The 15931-nt window shown below is 38.0% G+C and overlaps 1 protein-coding gene across 3 annotated transcripts in view; it reads left to right on the forward strand.

The window, feature by feature from the left end:
* Positions 1-15931, forward strand: part of VPS13A (vacuolar protein sorting 13 homolog A) — a 223662-nt gene that overhangs the window by 99324 nt on the left and 108407 nt on the right. For all 3 annotated transcript variants that reach the window (XM_003782963.1, XM_003782964.1, XM_023508036.1), the window contains exons 32-33: positions 4649-4816; positions 6694-6998. In XM_003782963.1, coding sequence (XP_003783011.1) covers positions 4649-4816; positions 6694-6998 — 473 coding nt within the window. The remainder of the gene's footprint in view (positions 1-4648; positions 4817-6693; positions 6999-15931) is intronic.

A 15931-nucleotide genomic window follows, 5' to 3' on the forward strand; every position in this document is an offset into this window, starting at 1 on the left:
AGTGCTATAAATTTCCCTCTTAGTACTACCTTAGCAGTATCCCAGAGGTTCTGATAATTCGTGTCTATTTAGCTTCCATGTTTTTGTATGAGTCTGCAGATTCCTGTTGTTACTGAGTTCAACTTTTATTCCATGATGGTCTGAGAAGATGCAAGGAATAATTTCTGTTCTTTTAAATTTGCTCAGGTTAGACGTGTGACCTAAGATGTGATCTATTTTGGAGTATGTTCATGTGCTGATGAGAAAAATGTGTATTCAGTTTTGTTAGGGTGATATATTCTGTAGATGTCTGTTAAATCCAAATGTTGGATGGTTAAGTTGAAATCTAAAATTTCTTTGCTCAACTTCTTATTGGAGGATCTATCCAACACTGCCAAAGGAGTGCTGAAATCTCCAGCTATGATGGAGCTGGAAGAAATCAAGTTGCTCATGCCTGTTAGAGTGCCTCTTATAAATTGAGGTGCATTCTTGTTGGGTGCATAAATATTAATAATTGAACTCTCATCATATTGAGTATTACCCTTAACAAATATAAAGTGACTGTCCTTATCCTTGCTTAGTTTTGTTGGTTTAAAGCCTTATTGTATCTGCAGATCAAATTTCAACACCTGTTTTTTTTCGGCTTTTCATTTGCCTGGAATATAGATGACCACCCCTTCACCCTGAGTCTATATTTATCTTTTAAGGTAAGATGAGATTCTTGTATGCAGCAGATATCTGGCCTGAGTTTTTGTATTCAGTTAGCCAACCTGTGCCTCTTTAGAGGACAATTTAAGCCATTCACGTTAATTGAGAATATTGATAAGCCTGGTAAAATTTTGGATGTTGAGTTTTTCGAAAGTCCAGTGGTCATTTTTAATCCTTTTGCTACTATGGAAGTTGTAATTTGATCAAAAGTTTCTAAGTGAGTTTACTTTTATGGTGGAGGATTGCACTGGTCATTATAGAGGATAGGTCTAGAAATTTCCTGGATAGCTGGTTTAGTTACAGCAAATTTCTTCAACATGTGAATGTCATTGAAGTATTTAATTTCTCCATCATAGATGAAACTCAGTTTAGCTGTATACAGGATCCTGGGTTGAAAGTTGTTTTGTTTTGGGGGATTAAAAGTCGATGACCATCCTCTTCTAGCCTGAAAGGTTTCAGCAAGAGATCTGTAGTCATTCTAATGACCCCTTGTAGTTTATGGTTTTCTTATGTCTAGCTGCTTTTAGAATTTTCTCTTTCATATTGACTTTAGTGAAGTTAATTATGATGTTCCTGGGGGATGTCTTATTCAGGTTTAGTTGTGCTGGGGTTCCAAAACTATCTGCTATCTGAATTTCAGAATCTCTTGGCATATCTGGAAAGTTCTCTTTCATAATTTCATGAAGAAGAGCCTCTGTGTTTTGTGAAGCAACTTTGTTGCCTTCAAGGATTCCTATAAGGCGAATACTGGTTTTCTTCGAATTATCCCAGAACTCTCTGAGAGAATGATCAGTTTTTGCTCGCCATTTCTCTTCCTCTTTGAGCACTTGAGCGTATTCAGAACCTTTGTCTTCAATGTCAGAGATCCTTTCTTCTGCCTGCTCCATTCTGTTAGCGATGGATTGTACCGTATCTTTCAGATCTTTGAGGGCTGCAAACTCTTGCCTCAATGTGTCAAAATCTTTGGTCATTTTATCTTTGAAATTGTTGAATTCTTGAGGCATCTTTTGAATAATTCCTTGAAGTTCTGATTCCCTCCTTACCTCCATTCTGTTGATCTTATTTACTATCCAGACTCTGGACTTGATTTCTGACATCTCAGCCATCTGTTTATGGATAACAGTTGCATGTGCCCTATCCTTCCTGGGGGGGGGGGTTGATCTACTCTGGTTATTCATGTTACCAGAGTTTTTCCACTGATTCCACCCCATGCTTAATTTGCACTGTTTGGCTAGATGCGTAGATAAGGAGAATTTGGGTTGGGGGCTCCAGGAGTAGTGATTAGCCCTTTGCCCAAAGGCTGAGATTGGTGTCTGTACCTTTTTTCCTAGAGCTTTGCCAAGGACCCGTACAGTGGTATGGCCTGAGAAACTGGGGGCCTCCTTGGTTTGGTGGGGCTACGTCACTGTGTCTTATTATCAGCTGGTCTCTTTTATACCCTAGTAAATTAGTTACTCTGGGTTAAAGTCTCAGCTATGGAGAAATACCAGCAATTAAGTCACCCCGTCCCCCACAGGCAACAATTGGAAAGGGAAAATCACACCTCCCCACAACCACACACCCAGGGTACCACTTTGGATAGTCCTTGGGTGATTGGCCCAGTTCAAAAGGTCCAGGTCAGTTGTCCCAGTCAGCACTGGTCTCAGGTGGGGGGAGTTCAAAAGATCTCTGACAACTAGATAGCAGGGGTCTGCTGGCAGCTCAAGTATGACTGGCTCTGGTGCTCTGTGAAGTGAGATGGACCAACCCAGCAAATAAATTAGTCTGGGAAGGTTGATGCCTCCTTCCCCACCTTTCACCTCTGTCACATCCAGTCACTGGTATCCCAGTTCCCTCCAATGAGTAGATGCTCCACGGGGTTATGCCTGGCTGAGTCACAGAGAGATCTATGCCTCCTGAGCCAGGCCGCCACTCTGTCACTATCTGGAAGGGAGAGGTGTGGCCTGACAACTTTGGGTGCTTAATGGAGGCTGGGGCGGTTCACTCAGTTCCAGCCCCACCCCTGATTGATGTTGCGGGCAGAACAGCACAACTTCGCAGAGTTTGTTTCTGTCCCGGCTATGAGACACTGCTTGAGGTGACAGAAACTATGACTCATATCCCAGCAGCGGCAAGCAATTAGAGCTCACACTGAGCTGTCAGTTCCAGCCTCTGCCTGCCCACCTTTGTCTCAGCTATGATCCCCTGAGGGCTGGGTGCTCTTAGCCTCAGTAAAGCAGTCCTCTGGCTCTGCCCCTCCCTGGGAATCTGCCAGCTCTGCGCACGTGTATTCTAGTCCCATGCTCTGCCCAAGCTGCTACCACCTCAGGCCACCTTCCCTTTACTCACAGGGAGATCCGTTCCACCAATGGCTGACACTGGAGAAGGAGAAGGTGCCTGGCTTCCTCTGGTTGCCCAGACAGACAGGGCGTGTCTGTCCTGGATAGCCCCAGGGGTGTGAGCCTAATTGTTCCCGCTACTGCTATTGTTCTGCACCTGGGGGCACCACTGCCGCTCCTGTATGGTTCTCTCTCAGCTGACCGTCCTCTCCTTACTCCTATGCTACATAATCACCACAGCTGAGCAAGGGCCTTTTCTCTGTCCATACCTCTTGAGAAAATCCCCAAGAATCTGGACTCCATGAGGGACAGGCTTCCAGACCTCAGAGTGCGAGTGGAGGTGAGCACTGGGAGTTCAGAGTTGCAGGTAGAGAATACATACAGTTTTATACAGTTTTATGCCTCGCAGGAGAGTGCCATGGCATCGTAGTACGGGTAGGAGGTCCAGTTTTTAGAGGGTCTCTCCTGTGGGATGGAATGGGAGGACATTTGAACTCTGCTCACTTGTTTGTATAGAGTTTACTGCAAGCCCTTCTCATGGGGGAGGGGACTCCTGTCTGTTTGGCCATGGATTCAGTACCTTTTGTTTGTATCTTTGGGGTTGCTGCTCGCCTCAGCAGAGTTGATATACATTCTTCAACCTTCTCTCTATGGTCCGCTCCAAACTATTGGCTTACTTGCTAAACTTCTGTCTTTTAAGTCTCCTTCTGGATGGGAGCCTCTGTGGAAAGCTGGCTGCAGTCCACCATCTTACTTCCGCCCCCCTCCAACTTTTTTTTTAATAATTTACATACCCTGTTGTCACCACCATTTTTAACTGATATTGCAGAATTTGAAGTTTTAAATCACTATAGGTAATTCCTGGTTGACAATTAAGATGGTTCTTCAAGAACTAATAAAAACTAGAGGTAAAGAGATAGGAGGAGATTTCTTTGAAGAATCTGAAAAATCTATTCACATACCCCAAATATAGAGAAGTGAATTTCAGTAAGTTGTATCTGCAGTGTTTTTCAAACTTTTAACAATAAATCAGGAAATATACTTTTCAGCATAAAAGTATACATACAAAATGAAAATGCATATTCTTGGTCAGGTGTGGTAGCTCCCACTCATAATCCTAGCATTCTGGGAGGCTAAGGTGGGAGAATTGCTTGAGGCCAGGAGTTTGAGACCAGCCTGTATAAGAACAAGACCTCATCTACACAAAAAATAGAAAATTACCTGGGCATCATGCCTATAGTTCCAGCTACTTGGGAGACTGAGGTAGGAGAATCACTTGAACCCAGGAGTATTGAAGTTGCTGCGAGTTATGATGACAAAATAGCACTCTAGCTGGGTCAACAGAGTAAGACTCATCAAGAAAAGAAAAAAGAAAATATATACTTTGATAGTTTTCTAATGTTTTGTCATTTAAACACAAATGCTGGGCCAGATCTGTTAAATTTATTTCATGACCACTAAGGGAGCTACCACCACCAATATGAGAAATTTTGCCATGTTTCCCAATAAAATGGGATTGTCGCCTCACTTGTACTTGGCTTGAATACCTGTAAGATTGTGCAAGTATGTGTGTGTTATCTTTTTGCTTTATGGTTGTATTGAAGGCATATCATATAGTGACAATTGAATTTTCTCTCATTTAGGCAGTTTATATCACTGGAAAAGAAGTTTTCAGCTTGAAAATGATTTCTTATGTGGATGCAACTGCTGGTCCTGCATACACAGATATGAATGCAGTTGACATTCAGGTTAATTTAACAGTTGGTTGCATTGAAGTAGTGTTTGTCACAAAATTTCTATATTCTATATTGGTAAGTATTTTAATAAATTATTTTCTTTTATGGTTATTGTTTGCTGTATTTCAAACATGGGTGAAGAATAACAAAAATTCCTTGCTTGATTTCTTTTCTCCTAATTTTTATAATTTTCTGGATACTGCTTATCATAATGAATGAAATGTATAGTACCTTACTAATATAACATCATTTTTACTGGGGAAATTAAAATCATTTTATACATTATTGGCTTAAGTATTTCCTGTAATCCAACTCTATAATTAAAAAATACTCAATATACAGGTTGAATGTGTTGTCTTATACCTGTAATCCTAGCACTTTAGGAGGCTGAGGCAGGTGGATTGCTTGAGCTCAGGAGTTTAAGGGAAGTCTGAGCGAGAGCAAGACCCCATCTCTACTAAAAATAGAAATAAAAAATTAGTCAGGTGTTGTGGCAGACACCTGTAATCCTAGCTACTTGGGAGGCTGAAGCAAGAGGATCGCTTGAGACTGAGAGTTTGAGGTTGCTGTGAGCTATGATGTCAGAGCTATGAAGCTATCATCCTAGGGTGATAGAGTGAGACTCTGTGTCCAACACTACTCCCCCCCAACCAAAACCAAAATACTGAATATACAATTAAAGTTTGTTCTCATCTCGTGTTATCATTAAGAATATTACATTGTAATTCTGTGAATATCAGGGATTTAAGGAGGTAGATTTAATCCCTATATGAAGCTACCCTAAGGCATTTCTACTTTTTGTAGTCTCTTTTTTCTGGGGTTTTCCTTTTCCTTAGCTGATGCTTTTTCCTGTGTCATACCTGTATCTATGATATCACTATTTATTCTTTTAAAATGTGCTTCTCAATTTTGGTATATTAACCAGAAAATCTAAGACTATTACATAGTGTGTCTCAAAAGTCACCCCTCAAGTCACTATGCACAGGAAAAATTGAAAATTGTAGCTAAATGTACCTTTATTTACAAAATATTCATTACAAAATTTTACAAAGAGGTGGCCAACATGTAGAGAATTATTTTGTAAATAAGGTGCATTTAGCTACAGTTTCCCACTTTCCCTATAAATGTTGACTTGAGGGGCAACTTTTGGGATACCCTGTAGAATAAATAGGCCAAGTATGGCAGTTCTTACAAGCAAGGACAGTATTTGTGTATTTATGAGGATACATTTGGAAATGTAGAGCCCGTTATTGTTATTTGAGAATTTCGAGTTAATTCTAAAAGTGTTACTGTTTTTGTATTCTTTTAAATTGAGGCTACTGTGTAGTTTTTCCTATAGCTGTAAAATGTTTTTGTACACATAAATGTAGAGATGAACAAGTATTCTTTGTTAATTTCTTTGTACAACTCAAAAATATTATGTCACTGAGCCTTCTTATAGTAATTGTTACTTAGAAGTTACTGAAAATGTCATTTTTGTCTTTGACCATGAGATTTACATATAAGTCTAGATAATTTTATATCCGTAAAGTATTTCTTCCTGGAATTCAGAAATTAGGAAACATATTTCAGAGTTCTTAAAGGAAGATTTTATTGCTTTTTCTCTTTAATCCTAGGAATATAAAAAAAGTCCTCTGACCATTGAGGTTGTATAGGGAACTATTATTGTTTAGCTATTAGGCAAAGTGAAGTAATAAGGGAACAGAATGTTGAGGAAACATTACCGTATCCCCATTTTGCTTTATACCAGGAGCTAGGTTTTTATTTTATTTATTTCTTTGTGTTTCTTAGTATTTACATCAGAGAGTTAATATAGATAATCAGACTCTGAATAAATAATGCTTGTACCAAGTAAAAGTTTTCTTCATGGAAGTAAAATCATAAATCAATGCATATTTAATGTCTTATTTGTTATAAGTGCAACTTTAGGAATATAATTGTTATATTTATAGGCTTTTATAGATAATTTTCAAGCAGCTAAAGAAGCCCTTGCCGAGGCAACTGTTCAGGCAGCAGGAATGGCTGCTACTGGTGTAAAAGAACTGGCACAAAGAAGTTCCAGATTGGCATTGGATATTAATATCAAAGCCCCAGTTGTGGTCATCCCACAGTCTCCAGTTTCTGAAAATGTTTTTGTTGCTGATTTTGGACTAATTACAATGACAAACACGTTCCATATGGTAACAGAGAGTCAAAGCAATCCCCCACCCATTATTGATTTGATAACAATAAAGCTGAGTGAAATGCGACTATACAGGTAAGCTTTTCACAAGTGTATACCCGATCTTTTTCTGTTTCACATTAATGGCTTTGGTATCTCAATTATTCTGTTTACATCGAGATTTCATTTTATTATAATTATGTGCCCCTTAGCTGTATTTTTGCAGAATCAATGATGAGTCTTCAAGCTTTCAAAAACCTGGAAAGTAATACAATTTTTTTCTTAGGTAATTAGAAAAATGGTAAAATTTATTATTTGAGGAAGTATATTACTGCTTTCTATAGTTCTTTAGAAATTATTAGGCTGTGGAAGAAATAGGGAAATTTCTTACAGAATACATTTATTTAGTTTGCAAACCCAGTATCATCCAGTACTCTGTCAGCTTTGTGCTATGGATTTGATACTTCAGTTAAAACAAAGAGTAGCATGTAATCTTATGTAATCACTGAGCATTGGATAGGGAAATAAATGAATATTCAAAGCTGTTCCAGAGCTTTTATACTGCCTTCTCTGTGTTTCTGTGCTATTTTGTTCTGGATTTAGTGTCTGCTTTCTTTTCTTACTTGGATTCACCTCTGTGCTTCATTTGCCCTTTCTTCTTGTCCTTTTTCTTTGATCTCATCCTATTATTTGCCTCTTCACTTTTATTTTTATTTCATTTTCTACTTAATTAACTCTCAAGCTATACTTCTCTTTGGCCTGTGGCTGGTCTATTTTTCCTTCATCCCCTTCCTTCCATTAATTGCATGTTTTTAAAGCCCTTTTATTGAGAAATAATTGATATACAATAAAAAGCATACATTGAATGTATAGCATTTGAAAAGTTTTGACATAGGTGTCTAAGCCTAGAGTTTGCTCATGGGGAGTTATTAAAGTACAATTTTTCTTTCCTTCACAAATTTTTGGCTATTCAAGTTATTTTTTTCTTGAGTGATCTTGATGCCACGGCACTGTTCTGATGGTGACAACATGAAAGTCTGTCTCAAAAAAAAAAAGGAATTTATCCATTTCATTTAAGTTTTAGAATTTAATGTCATAAGGTTTTTCATACTATTCCCTTCTTATTTATTGATATATATAATTTTATTGTCTCACTCATTCTTGATACTTGTAATTTATGCCTTATTTTCACAGTCTGGCTAGCTAGTGTAATTGATCTTTAAGACCCAGCTTTGATTTTATTGTTTTCTGTATTTTCTCCTTTCTCTTTCATTGATTTCTGGTTTGGTAATTATTTTTCCTTCTTACATTAGCCTTACTCTTTTTGAAAGTTTTTTAGGTGATACCTGAGATTATTGATTTAAATATTTCCTCTTCTAATGTAGGCTATAGTACTGTAAATTCAAGTGCATTATATAGTGCTATGGATTTTGAGTTGCTCTCTGTAACTCTCGGTTCTCTCTTCTCTCTGGCATGTCCTTGTATGAACTGTGCCTTTTCTTGTACGAACTTTGTCTTGTTTGGTCATATCTTTTCATGTATGGGAATTTGCTGGCCTTGTACTGAGTTCCCCCTTCCTGTGTCATGACCTCAAAACAGTAGTAAACTGCAGCAAGGGCTTACCTTGTTTTTCTCCCCCGTCTCTTTGGAATTACTATCTGTGTTTTGAAAACTATTTTTAAAGATATTTTGTCCTTTGAGGGGGGAGGTGGGATAGGTTGTTTCAGGTAGAAAGGTACATCTGGTTCATGTTACTCCATCTTGGATGGAAAGAGACGTTTCCATCAATTGAATATTTGAGCATTTATTAAGCACCAAATAAATCTCAGGCACTATGCTAGAAACAAGAAACATACTGGTGAACCATCTTTATAAGGGCTTAATAAATAGTACCAACCTTATTGTTGTAGTAGGTACTACTAATAAACTTAGCTGATGAATAAAAATAGGAACAACCTTTGGATTTAGGAAGGGTTATAGAAAATAGATACGATATAGACAAAACTGGTGGAGGTTGAAAGAATGGTTTGGCAGCTGTTGCAGTAATTTATATAAGGGTCGTAGATGATTTAGATAAGGAAAATGAGGTAGTAATGTGAAAATGAGTTAATGAGAAATTTAAAAAGTAGAATTAACTTATAATCAAATAGATGTGGGAGTTAAAGGAGAGGAGAAATTAAAATTTTCTCTAGATTACATGCTGGGAAATAAGTATTTCATGATAATGCAGTTCACTTTGATAAGAGAGCAATGCAGGAAAAAAATAGAATGAAGATAGTAATGATTTCTTCAAGGGACAAAGTAACTTGGAAATGGTTGTGTGACTTCTGTATGGAGACATCTTGCAAGAGATCTAGAAGGCAGTTGGATATATGTGTATGGATATTAGGAGAGTGACCTTTAGATTTTAGTAATACTTAGAATTACTTTAGTAATACTTAGCTGATTCAGTACTTATTGAAGCCATTGGAAGATCAGACACAGAGACCTTGTAGAATGAACATATGGGGAAGAATACTCGGGAATGTCAATATTTAAGAAATTGTCAGGGGGGTGGAGCAAGATGGAGGACTAGAAACATCTCCTTACTAGCCTTTCACAGTGAGGCGGTAGAGAAAAATATTCCAGCCACCTCTCGCTGGGGGAACCTACCTAGGGACATTACTCTGGGGGCACAGTGAAACAGTGGTAGACTACATAAACCAGCAAGGAAGTCTGGAGCTGAGGAATACCTTCACAGAAGGCATGCATGTGCTTGTGAACAGGCAGGGGCTGACTGGCCAGCCTGCCCATGGAGGAACAGGGACAGGACAGGGTTGTCCTGCAGTTTTTTGATTTTAGGCTAAACTGCTCACTGGAGCTGCCTTGAAAGGCCTAAATGAGTGAGTAGACTTGAACAATATCCAGAGGCCGGAATTGAATATTGGGTGGGGTTGATCTCCCATGTGCTTGGCTACTATCTGGGTGCCACCATTGTGGGAAGACTATGTGGGAGAAATAGTCTGCAGGATTCTAGTCCATGGCTGGCCCTGGCATGCCTGCTGAGCTCAGACATCAATCCATGGAGTGACCTGAGCATCCCTGTGCCCCTAGTAAGGCCACTTTGTTGTCAGGGGGCAATGTGTTACATGCCTCCCAAGGAATCTGCCAAGAGCTTTAGGACCACAGTCCTGCAGGGACTGGATGCTAAAGAAGCAATCAGGTCCTGATTGAGGGTAAGTCGGAAAGATAGGACTGGATCTCCTTTGCAACTAGAGCATGGCTTCTGGCCCTAATTTTAAACAGCAAAGCTATGTGTGTTTTCATCTCCTAATAGCACAGCATCACCTAGAGTCCAGCATATATATATATGTACACATACATATATAGTTATATACACATACATATATAGTTATACACACATATATATATAAAAAATTCACTTTTGTTCCTTTTCCCAATTTTTTCGTTGAATTTTTTTTTTTTAATACTTGTGGTGTCTGTTGTTTTCAGTTTTGTTTTTTGTTTTAGGTTATATTTTTATTTTTTCAATTTTACTGTTTTCAATAGCAAGGGCTCCACCATTTTTGTCATGGTTTTTGAGCCCCTTTTTTTATTTTCTCTTTTGGTAGGGATTTTACTACTTTTCTTATATTTTCCACATAAATTTCTCATACAACAGCTAAGATATTCCTTTTCTTTCTTTATTTTACATAACTGAATTTTAAAATTTTCTTTATTTTCATTTATTTTTTCTTTAGGTGCTGGGCAGGGGGTCACATTAATAGTCTGGCTGGTAGTCACAGCATTGGTCTGGCTCAAAGAGGTCATGAGCTTATGCTCAGGGGTATCCTTCTAGCTTTGTCCTTCAGAAAGATGGTATTGGTAGGTCCCCACTGTGACATACTGCTGATTTTTTTTCCCCTTTCTATATTTGGCAGAGGTGGGGTCTCGCTTTTCCCCAGGCTAGTAAGGAGTTCCTGACTTGAGACACCACCCAGCCCAGCTCCTAGAAGCCCTAGAGTTGCAGGTGTAGCCATAATCCCTGCTGAACAACACCACTTCTTTTGTATTTCTCTTTGTCTCTTTCTGTCCTTCTCTTCTTTTGTTCAATTCTTTTCTTTCACCCCCCTTCTTTTTTTTTTTTCTTTTTCTCTTCTTTCTACCTTATTGCTCTTTTATCATTCTCTTCATGTTGGCCTTATACCAAAAGGCTACTTTAGCACCTAAGCTCTGATACAAACAAGGTAATTTAAAGCAAAGAAGATAGTGAGAAGGAAAACGTAAATGAAGGAAGTAAGAAGAAAACACAAGGAGGAGGAACTAATGGAAAAATTCTGACAACATGAAAAACCAAAATAGAATAACTCCCATAAAGGATCATGAGGCAGCTAGTTCAAAGGATTCCACCTATAAAGAATTAATGGAAGAGTGGCACCTGTGGCTCAAGAAGTAGGGTGCCAGCCCCATATACCGGAGGTGGTGGGTTCAAACCCAGCCCCAGCCAAAAACTGCAAAAAAAAATAGCCAGGGGGTGGCGCCTGTGGCTCAAAGGAGTAGAGTGCTGGCCCCATATACTGGAGGTGGCGGGTTCAAAACCAGCCCCAACCAAAAACAGAAAAAAAAAAAAAAAAAAAAAATTAATGGAAACAACAGAAAGGGAGTTTAAAATATGGATGGCAAAGACAATAAAGGAAATTGATGAGAAAGTAGAAAACTAGAACCAAAAAATGGGTTCAGCAAGATATGAAGAATATAGAAAGGGTATGGTAGAGCTTAAGGAATTGAAGGAGTTAATTAGGGAACTTAAAGATGTACTAAAAATTATCAATAACAGATTAGAGCCTGGAGAAGAAAGAATCTCAGGCAGAGGGTAGAGCTGTTGAGCTAACCTTGATAGTTAAAGAAACCGAAAAGAAGATTGAGAAAGCAGAACATTCACTCAGAGAATTGTAGGAACCCATGAAGCATTCCAGTATACAAATTATAGTGACCTTTGGGAAGAAGAATGTCCCAAAGGAATGGAAGCCCTACTGGAGGATATCAGAAGTGAAAATTTCCAAAGTTTCACTGAAGATTCTGAAACACCCCTCCCAGAGGAATAGTGAACCCTGGGTCATCTCAACACAAATAGAACATCTCCAAGACACAGTGTAATGAATCAATTCAAAGTCAAGATGAAAGAGAATTATGCAAGCAGCCAGGAATAAGGGTGAACTGACCTACAGGGGCAGATTCTTCAAGGGTCACAGCATTAGGAAGGTTGAGAACCACTGCTCTAAAATGAAACTAAACAAAGATACAAGGGACTTAAATGTAACCCTAGAACAAATGAGCTTAATTGATATATACAGAATATGGCATCCCAAAGCTAAGGAATATAAGTTCTTCTCATCAGCCCATGTATCATACCCTAGGACACAAATCAAACCTTAACAAAATAGAAAGAGTCGAAATTATACCTGTATCTTCTCAGGCCATAAGGTAATAAGGTAGAACTCAACTCCAACATCCCCACAGAAAGGCATAGAAACTAAACAGCCTTATGCTGAATGACAGTTGGGTTAAGGAAGAGGTAAAGGAGGAAATTGTTAAATTCCTTGAACATAACAACAATTAAGCTACAAGTTACCAAAACCTGTGTGATACTGTAAAAACAGTCCTAAGAAGGAAATTTATCTCATTAGTTGCCTGCATCTGAAAACAGAAAGAGAGCAAATCAACAAACTAATAAATTATCTCAAGGAAATGGAAGAGGAGGAGCAATCTAATCCTAAACCTAAGACAAAAAGACATAACCAAAGTTAAATCAGGAATAAATGAGACTGAAAAAATAATTCAGAAAATTAATGAAACAAAAAGTTAACTCTTTGAAAAAATAATAAAACTTTTGCCATATTAACTAGAAACAGAAAAGTGAATTTTTTTTTTTTTTGCAGTTTTTGGCCAGGGCTGGGTTTGAACCCGCTACCTCTGGCATATGGGGCCGACACCCTACTCTTTTGAGCCACAGGCGCTGCCTAGAAAAGTGAAATTTCTAATAAACTCAATCAGAAATGAAAAAGAGGAAATAACAACAGCTATCACAGAGAAACAAGGCATTATCTTTACTACAAGAAACACTATGCCCAGAAAATTGACAATGTGGAAGAAATAGACCAATGCCTGGAATCACATTATCTCCATACACTTAACCAAGAAGAAATAGATCTCTTGAACAGACCAGTATCAAGCACTGAGATCAATGATACAATAAGTAATCTTCCAAAATAAAACCCTCAGGACCAGATGGTATCACAACAGAATTTTATCAAACCTTCAAAGAAGAGCTTGTACCTATACTGCAGAAACTATTACAAAACATTGAAAAGGAAAGAACCTTTACCAACATATTCTATGAAACAAACATCACCCCTGATTCCAAAATCAGGAAAGGACCTATCTAAAAAGGAAAATTATGGACCAGTATCACTAATGATTATAGATGCAGAAATACTCAGTAAAATCTTAGTTAATAGATGGCAGCTACACATTAAAAAAATTATAAAAGGCTCGGCACCTGTGGCTCAAGTGGCAAAGGCACCAGCCACATACACCTAAGGTGGTGGGTTCAAATCTAGCCCAGGCCCACCAAACAACAATGACAGCTGCAACCAAAAAATAGCCGGGCATTGTGGTAGGTGCCTGTGGTCCCAGCTACTTGGGAGGCTGAGGCAGGAGACTTGCTTGAGCCCAGGAGTTGGAGGTTGCTGTGAGCTGTGATGCCACAGCACTCTACCCAGGGGGATAGCTTTGAGGCTTTGTCTCAAAAAAAAAAAATTATGTAAGAAGTTAATTGATGACTCCATACTGCACTTCAGAGTCAAAGCATTCTATAATAGACATACTCTTATTTGACAATGTGAATGTTACTTTCTTTGCATTCCTATTATTATTATTGCTTAATACTTCATTGCAGCAATAGTCTGATTTCTTTTCTGAATATATTTATCTTCATTCGTTCTTTACGAGGTATTTGTTTTTAGTCCTTAAACATTGTTGTTAAATTTAAAGCCTTTTTAAATTTGTGAAGGCAAAATGTGGAAACCTAATAATCACATGTATATGTAAAAATAAAAAAAGAAATTATGTATTATGATCAAGTAGGCTTCATCCAAGGGCTGCAAGGCTGGTTTTATATACACAAATCCATAAATATTACGGATAGTTTTTGAAAGCAAAAACTAAGACCATGTGATTGTCCCCATAGATGCAGAAGAAACATTTGATAAAATTCAGCATTTTTTTCTAACAACAACACTTAAGAATTCAGGCATAGGTGGTACATTTCTTAATCTTACTGAAGTCATCTATGACAAACCCACAGCTGATAACATAATGGAGTAAAACTGAAAGCTTTACCCTTTAGGACTGGTACAAACAAGGCTGTCTTCTGTCACCACTAGTATTCAACATTGTGCTGGAAGTTCGACCCAGTGCAATCAGGCAAGAGAAGGGCATTCAAATGGGGGCAGAAGAGAACAAACTCACTTTTTATTGATGATATGATCTTATACTTAGAGAATGTCAGAAACTCAACCATAAAACTCTTGGAAATGACTCAGAAATACAGTATAGTCTCAGATACAAAATCAGTGTCCCCAAATTTGTATACTCCAATAACAGCCAAGTTGAGAAATTAATCAAAGACATAATTCCCTTTACAGTAGCTTCAAGAAAATGAAACACCTAGGAATATACCTATTAAAGGAGGTGAAGGACCTCTACAAAGAGAATTATGAAAGCCTAAGAAAAGCAGAAGACATTAATAAATGGAAGAGCATACCATGCTCATAGCCGGAAAGAGTCAACATTGTTAAAATGTTTATCGTTCCCAAAGCAATCTACAGAATCAATGTGATCCTCACTAAAATGCCAACATTATGCTTTGAAAAACTGGAAAAAATAGTTCTTTGTTTCACATGGAACCAGAATAAACCCCATATAGCTAAGGCAATTTTTAATAATAAAAAGAAATGGAGGCATTGCTCTATCAGACTTTAGGTTATATTACAAGTCCACAGTGATCCAGTCTCTTACAGCCATCTTTTTTTGGATAAACCAAACAAGCATATAGCAGGGGAAAGAATCCCTATTCAGTAAATTGTACTAGAAGAACTGAGTAACCACATGTAAGATTGAAGCTTGACCCGTCCCTTCCACCACTTAAAAAAATTGATTCAAGGTAGATAACAGATGTGAATCTAAGGCATGAAACAGCAAAAAGTCCTGTAAGGAAGTGTGGGAAAAACTCTTGAACATGTCAGCCTGAAGAAAGATTTTATGAAGAAGACTTCAGTGGCAGTTGCAACAGCAACAAAAATAAACAAATTGGACTTAATTAAACTAAAAAGGTTCTGGAGAGCTACGTACATGACAAAGTAAATAGACAACCTTTAGAATGGGAAAAAGATAGTTGTATGTTACAAATCTCAGAAAGGCTTGATAGCTAGGATTTATAGACAACTCAAATTAGTCAAAAAAGGAGCTAACAATCTCGTCTATCACTGGGCAAGAGACATAAACAGAACCTTCTCTGAGGAAGACAGATGAATGGCTAAGAAACATAGGAAAAAATGCTCATCATCACAGAAATATGAATCAAAACCACCCTGAGATATCACTTAGCCTCAGCCCACATAACAAAGTTCCATAGTTGCAGATGCTGGCATGGGTGTGGAAAGAGAGGGACACTTTTACACTGTTGGTGGAACTGCAAAGTAATACAACTTCTTTGGAAAGAAGTATGGAGAATTCTCAAGTCAAATTACACCTCCCATTTGACCCTGCAATCCCACTAGGCTTCTACTCAGAAGAAAAACATCATTTTATCATAAAGACATTTGCACTAGATAGTTTATTGCAGCTCAATTTACAGTTGCCAAGATGTGCATACAACCTGAATGCCAACTCAAGCATTGATTTAACAAGCTGTGGTACATGTATACCATGGAGTACTATTTAGCCAAAACAAAATGTGACTACATCTTTTGTATTAACCTGAATGGAGT

This window comes from Otolemur garnettii, unplaced genomic scaffold (assembly GCF_000181295.1).
Source record: "Otolemur garnettii isolate 467f Iridium unplaced genomic scaffold, OtoGar3 scaffold00006, whole genome shotgun sequence".
In the NCBI taxonomy this organism is placed as follows: Eukaryota; Metazoa; Chordata; class Mammalia; order Primates; family Galagidae; genus Otolemur; species Otolemur garnettii.